Below are 10,000 nucleotides of genomic sequence, written 5' to 3' on the forward strand. Positions count from 1 at the left end.
CTGTGGATACTCGAAAAAATCAGGGCCTCAAGCACTTATAGTTTTGTGGTTCAGCAGTTGTGGTATATGCGGGTATTTTGTCCTTGAGTTTCAAAAAAGTTCTCAGAAAATCGAACATGTAAACCTCAAACTAACCTGTTTCGTTGTACAAGGATAAAGGGCTTTAAAAGACAACATCACAGAAGTAGGAGTCAATCTTTGAAAATAACTTCAAAATGATGTGAAATATGCAAGGTTTAATTGGTCCTTTTTTCATTTCAAATCCTTTTTCATTTCAACTGGAATTGCTTACATTCATTTCGAAGTCTTTTGTCCACTGCGTTTGTTATGCCCAAGACAACATTATGTTAATTTTGAATAAATTGTTTAGCTGGAACTTGACTCTAAATCGTTGACCGGTGTAAAAGTCGAGGGCGATCTTTGGAGTTTCTTTTGAGGCCATAAAAGGTCTACTTATACACGGGTAAATACAGAAGTTGCTTTTTTTCAAGTGGTACCAAAATTAATACTTTTACTCTTAGAGTTGTACTCTGTCTATTTACTGGAATAGGATACAGCCAACCCCTAGCATTGTTTTTGGCATTCTTGCCTTGTAAACATTGCAATGTACACTGTAATGTTGTTACTGGAAGTGATTAATGGTTACTGTCTTTTAATTACAAAATACCAGTAATACTTAAATCTCCAAAGTTTTGTCCCTTACTTGTAACTTATAGATCTTGATCGGAATGTTATATCGCAGGCATCACGAAATTGTTTTCTGCTACACCATCATTGAGCGTAACAATAGAATGCTTCTTCCTGTTGCAACAAAGACCACCAATCGTGCAGTATTGAACCTGTCCTACATGAACCAGTTGGATTCATACTTCCCTTTTGATCCATATCTTTTGAGAAGGCAAGTGTTCTTAGTCAGTTAACAGCTAGGAACAGCTTCAGTGAGTCGTTTTCAGTGGTTTTGTTATATTTGCGCGTGCATCGGATTCCTCGTGCTTGGAGTTGTAGAGATTATTTATCCATGTGGCACAAAGTGGGAGCATTTTGTGTGGAGCGCTTAGCAGATTTGATTTTCCCCACCCTCCTCCTACTCCTCCTATTCCCCCCCTCCTCCTCTTCCACCCCCCCCCCCCCCCACCTCTAGATACTTTCCACTGTTTATCAGTGCGACAGGTGCCTATCTTCTCCTCTCCATGGGGACTCATGACTGGGTTGTCAGGTTTTGCCAGCCATGGGAATAGTCTCCATCTTGGAGCTGGCTGCCAATAATGGAAGCTCCACAATGTCCCATGCACCTAACCTCAACCACATAGATTACCAATGGAGATTTGTTTTTAAAGATGACGGAAAACAGCTATTTTCAAAATAACTCATTGGCCCTCAGGTGGCAAAAGAAGTGGGTCACAAAACCTGTCATGCAATGCAATTTAATTATTATTACATCCATTTAGAAAATGACTGGTGATCCTTGCAATCTGATTGGCTCTTAGCAGTGCGATTTATTCCCAAATAGCACTATTTTTTGCTCTAAATCACACCAGGTCCCCAGCCAATCAGATTTCAAGGCTTGTTCAAGGTAACCAATCAAATTGCAGGAAAAGGAAAGACATAGAAAACCATTGTGTGGCGAATTTTCCAAATTTTGTTGCCAACTGGATCAATAAGATATTGGTACTGACTAAAATCCTGTAATTTAGCGATTAGATGATTATTGTGTGATTTCTAATTGGTGTAATAAAGTGGTACTTGAACTTCGTGTCGTGCAATTTTGGTCTGAAATCATACTTGTCATTTCAAGTAGAACTCGCGTTGCGCACTCGTTCAATTTTGAAATCACACGTATGTAATTTCAGACCAAATTGCACTGCACTCAGTTCAATTACCATTATTAATCATTATAGTTTGCACACTGATGAGAACATGTTGGACTGGGTTGTTTGATTAACCTCGGTATTGTTCATCAGGTCAGGCAAGTCTATTACAACAATCTACCAAGAATGGGAAGGGCTTGGACATGACGACGAGGATGAAAATGATGATGATGAAAGGAAGCATTCGGATGGGGAGGTAACCTGATAGTTACTTAGATTGACTTTATTGATAACCCATTCACAGGTAAAATCGTCTGGTGTTAGCCAGAGTAAAATCTGTAAGTCTCATACTCTTAGATGGGGAAGGGGTGAAGGGGACCTATATGTTGTTATGCATTATTCTCCCAACCAAAATCTCCCTCAGTTGTACCCTTTGCATTAAAACCTTTTCTGGGATTTGCTATGAGCTCTTAAAGGGAACCTCCACTAAAACAACAAAATAACTTTAAACCACAGAACATAATGTTTACAATTGGAATTGCTCAATCTTTTTCCAATGAAAGCGTTTGTATTCGAGACAAATGAATTTCAAAAACACTTGTTTTGGCTTTAAAATCTACCAGGCGCCGCCATCTTGAATAATTGTGACGTGTCGTGGTTGCCCTATTGTTCCAGAACAAACGCGGCGCCCGGTAGATTTTAAAGCCAAAACAAGCGTTTTTGAAATTTATTTTTCTCGAATACAAAGACTTTCATTGGAAAAAGTTTGAACAATTTTAATTTTCAACATTATGTTCTGCGGTTTGAAGTTCTTTTGTTATTTTAGGGGAGGTTCCCTTTAACAACTTCAACCCTCCCCTAGGTATGGGGAAGTATAATTTAAAATTTCATGTCATAAGAAGGCTTAATCAACCCATGGTAGATTAAAAGAACCCACAAACTTTGGCTCATTTGTCCAGTTTAAAATATGCCAAGAACAAAGAGAAGTAGGAAAGGTAATCTACATATATCTTAAGGATCGTATGAGCCAGTGTATGACCCCTGGTACAAAAAGATTTGTTACCATTGTCAAAAAATTGGTTGCTTATGAGAATACTAAACAGGAGGTTCAGATTTTTAAAGTGAAGAGAGAGGCTTAACAGAGTGTCATGAATTAAGGAATTTGCAAAATTGAATGGTACTTGTAGTAATAATAATAATAATAATAATAATAATAATAATAATAATAATAATGATAATAATAATAATAATAACGATAAATAGAGGATATTACATGGCCACGCAGAGATAAGAAATTTCTCTTCTATTGTTGAAAAATATTTCACTCGTTTGCTGCGCTTACCCGTGAAATATTTCTCAACGCAAGAGAAATTTCGTATCTCCAAGCGGCCATGAAATATTCTATTTACGGTATTATATAAACACCAATGAAATCCTAAGTCATTTCACAAAAGGCACCAAAAGGCGCGATTTTCATATGTAATCATAGCAACAGTGATCTTTTCACGTGTGAAAATAACATGCTATCTTCACGTGTGAAGATATCACGTTTTCGCGCGAAATCTCACTTGGTATTTCATTGGTGTGTATATAATAACAATAATAATAATAATAATTATTATTATTACTATTGTTAATCTTTTGTAGGGTGACGATGAGGAATACTTTGAATACAGCAGAAGCCCAGATGTCGCTGTACCAGACTTATCTCCAGAGGCAGCAGCCTTGTACATCTCACCTGGTTTTGCTCCTTCCTCACCTCTCAGACAATCGTATCTTACAGATAGCTTGAAAGCAAAGTCATTGCATCTGGCGAATGCCTTTGAACATGCTTTGTCGATGAATGTATCGCCTGATGGCATTAAATTAGTATCTGGATCATCTTATGCCGTATGAAAGAATGGAATGGACAGCGTTGTGGAAGCAAGGCTCCTGTTTCAAGAGCTTAACATCAATGGGCATGGTGTTGTTTCAGAATGACCATGAAGGAAAATAAACAACACACTCAGTTTACCTTGGTTGGATTATAGGCCGTGTGCAGATACTGTTACTGTGCCAAAGAGATAAACATCCCAGCGTGAAACCCTTAGCCAGATTTAGACTGCTCAATCTACTATAGTGCTTAACAGGGGAATTACTTCATTGAAGGAAAAGTAAAAGAAAGGTTTGCATCAATTTGCTGCAATTGCAAAGTTCTATGATGTGGTTTAAAACCAACATTAACACTTATACTGTATATGTTAGAAGGGGAAACAAAACGATTTTATGCTTGAGAGAAACATCAAGATTGTAGAGAAACAATAAAATTACTTTGCTTGGGGAAGTACATGGGACAACAAAGATATTCACTGAATGCAAAAATGGCAGCCAGTATTATGTACATTCGTAATCTTTATATTAATTAATTTGACATACTAGCCTTACTGGCTGTGTTAAACAAGGTTATTTAGGGTAATTAGTGCAAAGTGAGTAATAATAATGTAGTATTTTTGCCAGAAGTCATATGACCTTAAAGTAAGCAACTAGGGTGTCCCCCTGTTATGTGCAATTTTAGTGTAATTTTATCAGCAAGGGTTCCAAATAGGCACCCACACAGGAGCAAGGAATCAACTGTAAAATAAAAAGGCTGAAACCTTTTGTATCATTTATTTTGTTTTTAGTGATGTACATTTTGTGTTTAAACATGATTAGATTGTATCAAGAAATATAGTCATCCTCAAGAGAACAGAAACAGTAGTTGCAACCACAGATCTTCCAAACGAATTAACAATAAAATCCTCCTTGGCATTAAAAGTACTTGTGCAACATTTCCTCAGCCTCCTTTTTGGCCTATCAGAAGAAAAACAATGGGAGAGGAATATTAAAGGAGACCCATTCAAAGGTTAACCCATTCGTCCCTGAACCTTCCCCTAGTAAAAGCTTCTGGTGTTGGACAGAGTTAAGTCTTCAAATCTTGGTCACTTTACACACACACTTTATTTTATTTTATTTTCTCATTAAAAAAATTAGAAATAAGTTTATGTTGACCCGCGGATAGCAAATTTGCTATTTGAGGTAGGTAAATGATCAACATACTAAAGACTGAAGAGTTAAGGTGCGTTTTGTTTTTTTTTTTTTTGAAAAATCCGAAAACGGATTTCTGATCTCGGATCAATGGATTCTTCAGCGTCAAAAAAACGCAGAATCTATGACAACGCAAAGTTGCGTGCAAATTTTAGAAACAAAAAAAAAGTAGCGGTGAAGTCTGTTTTGGCGAAATTCGTAAATGAAAATGCCACCAGAAAAAAAAAATGCCTAAGCACTCGATAAAAAGAAATGACGAAAAACATGCTTTTTTAGCTGTAGGAAAGGTGCTAACAATATTATTGCTGTCCAAAAAATTTTAGCGTAATTTCTGGTGTGAAATTTGCAGGAAACCTAACTATTTTCGACCTATTCTTGTCTTCAATCGTACGGAAAAACATTTGGGCTAAACTGTCACGTACGGTAGCTGTTGTGTATCATTTTTGCATGAAAATCGCTTGTCAAAAATACCGGTATCGCGAAGTCACGGGTTCAAACCCCGTTGAAGTCTCTACACAATTGCTATATTAGCATATTGATATTAGCATATCATCCACTTGCCTTTGCTTCTCGAACAGCTTCATTGTTACGAGCGGCGCTGTGGGGATGGGGGAAGTGTTGTATATGAAATGACTGTACCTCATCGGGTGGAGTTAATTTGACCTCGGATCCAAACTCCGTGACCATGTACAAGATCATCAGCTGTTAAAATCATCAGCTATCGTGGAATCGGAAGCAGAAAATGCTCATTTCCAGCCAAGTGCGTGGGGATTTTTGACGACGAAACATTCACCGAGGCTCGCAAATGATGTGGCTTTAGCTTTGCGAGAAAAAATCGCTGCTGGGATGGATTTTCGAGGCGCAAACCGCCTCTGAGCTGACTACGCGAGCTTACGGTCGAAATCTTAGTGTGCTGCCTTCACTTCGTAAACACGGAATTCCCGAAACGGGAAAATAAGCATCAAAACGCACAAGAATACACCAGAGGTGAGTTAGTTTAAAATTGAGCTTTTTTTTAGGCTTCATAATCGACGGTATTTTCTTTCCCATACAAAGTCTTCTAACGCGTTTAAATTCTCAACGGCTGCCTGTAACCAAACACCACTTGCACTCAAAGGTTATCTTCCCTCTAGTAACTAATTATTACACGCTCTCTAGTGACGCGAACTTGGGCTGCCGATGCTGTTATAGTCCATGTCCTGATTTACGCGTACAGACTACCGACTTCGTCTTTAGCCTCTTACGCAGACCTCGGGAGTAAAGATTGCGTGACGAACCAAACCACTCTTCAGACTCTTGGCGTTTGTTGAATCCATCCGGCCATCCTGGATCGACCTACGACAACAACAGTCAGAGGACTTTAACATAAAAGATGGAAATGTACGAAGAGTTGAAGTTTATGCCTAAAATGTTTCCGTTCTTCCCCATAACAATTTTTCCACTCCCTCTAGTGTTAACTCGTGAGTCAAGTACAATTTTGAGATTCTTACTTTCTCTAGCTCACTCGGAGTTGTAACTGAGCATTTCTGGGTACATTACAATATTTTGACACGGGATAAGAGGACTGAAGGCCTTTTTTAAAAGCTGTATCTGGGTCAGTACAATCCTAGTTACTGGGTTGTCATAGGCAATCCAGTCGTAATGTGCGTTGAATTTCGCCGTTTTATTTTTCTTCTTTTTTCTTCTTTTTTCCGTGTCAAGAAAATGGAAAAGTTGCGCAATAGGTCTTTCCTGTCGCTCTCTGTCTTGTTTGTGCGCGTAGAGCCTTTTGCGCGTATTTTTGGTTGGGTTTCAGGGGATAGTAGAAATGCGTAGCTTCGACACGCAGTAGAATACTTAATTAACCTACAATGGCGTCGAAGTAATTTCAACGCGAATGGCGTTTTAGTGGATCTTTAAACAAAGTATACCCTTATGGAGCTCAAAAGTGGATTAGATTTTCAATTGCGAACTCTGTTTTGATTAAAACAAACAAAGAAGGCTTCCTGACCCGACAGATAAAATGTAAATATTCAGTTAAATGATACAACAAAATGAAAAAAAAAAGACGAACGTTTCTTGTCTAAAACGTACGTTGTTTTTCGCTGAAAACGACGACGAACGATTGACTTCATTCAATGTAAACAAGCACGTTGACACAAGGTGATCACGTGCACCATTGTGGTTGCCTAGCTCGTAATCAGTTTCTTCCTTTTGATAGACGTCAGAGACTGCAGAAAGTTTAGTGTTTTTACGATCGATTGTCATTAATCTTTCGCCGAGAATTAGAAATGCAGAGTTTTACATAAAAGCTATGTTATTGTTTTCTTCATCTGTCTTTTGGCTACCCTGGGTGCCAGAGGAATTTTTTTTCAAGGTCAGAGAGAACGCTCCGCGATTCCAAATCAACGGGCGAGGACGAAAAAAAAGAGCGTCTGGTCGCACAACCCCAGAACCTCATTTCCGTGTCGTCAAATTGGCACAGAATTTGTCCTAGTTCGTTGATTGTACATTACGTTCAAGGGAGTTTCCGCTTGGACAAATCGAAAAAACGTTCCCCAACAGCTGTTGTGACAAGCAGCGTTGCGTGACTTTCGCCCGAGAGGAGACGGCCAAATTGTTCCGATGGTCCGTGTGCTGCTTCAGTGCCTTCACGTCTTTTAACGGCTTTGACAACGTGAAAAGACTCATTTTAATTGTAGTTTAATTATTTTGCTTATCGATTCGCGCCGATGAGAGCACTTCCAGATACTCAAGCTCGTTTCAGAGCGGTCGGGAGAATTAACTAAGAACGTTGAACTCGCAACATTTGTTGTAACTGTGTCTGAGAACGGAAGACTCATGGACGAAAAATGGTAAGGACTGACAAAAGTTTCTGGCATTTCGAAGTCGTCCATTCTGCACTTTAGGCAGTGATCTGTAGCTTTTAGCTATTACAGTATCCTGTTTTAAACACGTTCAACAATAAATTTTCGCTGTGAGGGGAAAACATTTCACCCAATACATCAATCTTACGCACCGAAAATCAATACAACATCGTTAAAATTGCTCCAAAATGATTAAAGCTGTTGAATTGAATAGCCATCACTGTAATCACAATCAAGAATGTTAATGATGCGTTTCATCGCGGCCCGTGGGAATCAGTGCGTCAGCTTGGCGGCCAAAACTGGTTTGACGACGACACCGTGACGAGAAATCTGAGCTGGCTCTACGCATGGAAATGAGGTTCTAGGGTTGTGCGACCAGGGGTGTTTTTTTTCGTCCTCAAGCGTTGATTTGGAATCGAGGAGCGTTCTCTCCGACGTTGGAAAAAAATTCCTCTGGCACCAAGGTAACCTGCGATCAGGTTCTATTTTAGTTTCGCGGGGTACGTGGAGTTGGCGAAACGAAAAATAGAGCCTGACCAAATTCCTCTTCGAAATTCCTTCCGCCCACTTTTTTTGATTGATTGACATGTCCTTCATCGGCCAATCAAATTTACTTCCATTACACCAATACACGCGTGGACGGCAGATTGACGCTATTTTGTTTTGACTAGAGTTAATTACCGTGGGAGGAATATTATAAACGAATTCGAAAGTTACCGTTGGCTTTAATGTGAGAAAAACATGTTTAAAGCATGGGGAATGTTTTCGACGACTATATTGCAGCAAAGGCCGGTGAATATGCAATCTTTTAAGCTTGACATCTTAATTTGTAATTGAGATAACCTAGCATTTTGTCGTTGGACGGTTTGGAAATACATTATTCCTTTAACATGTTTGCCCATGAAGGTTTCTTTGGTGATTTTTTCGGGTAAGATCTTCAGTTGCAGTGTATTTCTAGAATTGCGCGCAGTGAAATCATAATAAGTTTGGCCGGCGGGTCTAAAGCACAGGTCACATTCCACAGGTCACTCGTTGCAGGTCATTGTTTTATGTTTTGGAAAGTAACCAAAACCCTCAATTTGGCTAACCCTAGGCCTAAAAACCAACCTTAGGCCTAGGGTTAGCCAAATTGAGCGTTTTGGTTACTTTTCAAAACATAAAACAATGACCTGCAACGAGTGACCTGTGGAATGTGACCTGTGTTTTAGACCCGCCGTAAGTTTGGCTGTTAATTTTTTGATGGAGCACGAACAGTAAGATGGACTCGCAAAGATTCTTTTATTGTTGTACAATTGATCTCTCTGGAAACATGCCATTTTAGTTTCTGGAGTGCGAGTTTTAAGTTAAATCAACTGGAAATATTATGAAGTGTGCAAACAAACCGTGTCATGTACAGTAAATAAATAAAGCCGTTTGATACACAGATATTCAAAACATGCATTCGTGTAACTTGCGATTTTATCAGCATGTCCTCCTGTTGATAATCAGATATATGTCCCCTGTCTCATCCAGGAAACCAATATGCATCGGCTTTCATTGTCATTTGAAAGAACCAGCTATTTAGCTTTCAAAACATCAGGGAAGTTTGTGCCAAAGTACTTTCAACCCCATGGCCACAGAGCTCGACAACGGAATCGCTAATTTCACTCGTTCCAGAGATTCAAACCCGATTCTGGACAAGTTATGAGATGTTTCAGATGGCATATCTCCATTTATACAAATAAAATCAAGTTGTACCGTCCACGGCATTGTAAGAACAAAAGGCAGCAATTTTTTTCGTACACTTATGGCGGATTAGTCTCGAGGAGTTCGCGAGAGTTCCGCGCAATCACCATGGCATTTTCACTTCCGCCGTTTCAACTGCCAATCACATCACGAGTTTGGTCGGCCAAATTTTGGCCGACCGTCCGGAATTCTTGAGAGACTTTTGGTCAGGCCCAATTTTAGCGAGGGACGATATAAGAAAACATATGGGCGAAGCTAAAAATGGGCCTGATCGCAGGTTAGCACCAAGGGTATCCTTTGGCTTGCCTGTTACTGTTAACTTCCGGCTTTTACGGTACCTTTTGGTGCAAACGTTAAGCCAAAACAAATTTGCCCTGGCATCAGATTAGACTGAAAAGAAGAGGAATTATGAAAAGGAAACAACATGTTCAGTCCTTCCTTAGTGCGTGGAATAAACGTTTGCTCAGTGCAACTGCAAGACATGCAGGAAAATGTCCGTCAGAGAAATTTGCAGTTAGTTTTTTGCAGACTATTCAAAGAAGAAACGAGTGAGTTTTA

General features: G+C 39.3%; 2 protein-coding genes across 2 annotated transcripts in view; one reads left to right on the forward strand and one right to left on the reverse strand.

Moving 5' to 3' along the window:
• LOC138059967 (RNA polymerase I-specific transcription initiation factor RRN3-like) overlaps positions 1–4,615 on the forward strand; it is a 22,236-nt gene extending 17,621 nt beyond the window's left edge. Inside the window, exons 20-22 of the mRNA XM_068905630.1 lie at positions 743–898; positions 1,962–2,064; positions 3,456–4,615. Of these exons, the coding sequence (XP_068761731.1) occupies positions 743–898; positions 1,962–2,064; positions 3,456–3,704 (508 nt within the window). The 3' untranslated portion in view covers positions 3,705–4,615. The remainder of the gene's footprint in view (positions 1–742; positions 899–1,961; positions 2,065–3,455) is intronic.
• LOC138059968 (regulator of microtubule dynamics protein 1-like) overlaps positions 4,131–10,000 on the reverse strand; it is a 35,311-nt gene continuing 29,441 nt past the window's right edge. The window contains exon 8 of the mRNA XM_068905632.1: positions 4,131–4,637. Coding sequence (XP_068761733.1) covers positions 4,596–4,637 — 42 coding nt within the window. The 3' untranslated portion in view covers positions 4,131–4,595. The remainder of the gene's footprint in view (positions 4,638–10,000) is intronic.

Source organism: Montipora capricornis, chromosome 8, assembly GCF_036669925.1.
Source record: "Montipora capricornis isolate CH-2021 chromosome 8, ASM3666992v2, whole genome shotgun sequence".
NCBI lineage: Eukaryota > Metazoa > Cnidaria > Anthozoa > Scleractinia > Acroporidae > Montipora > Montipora capricornis.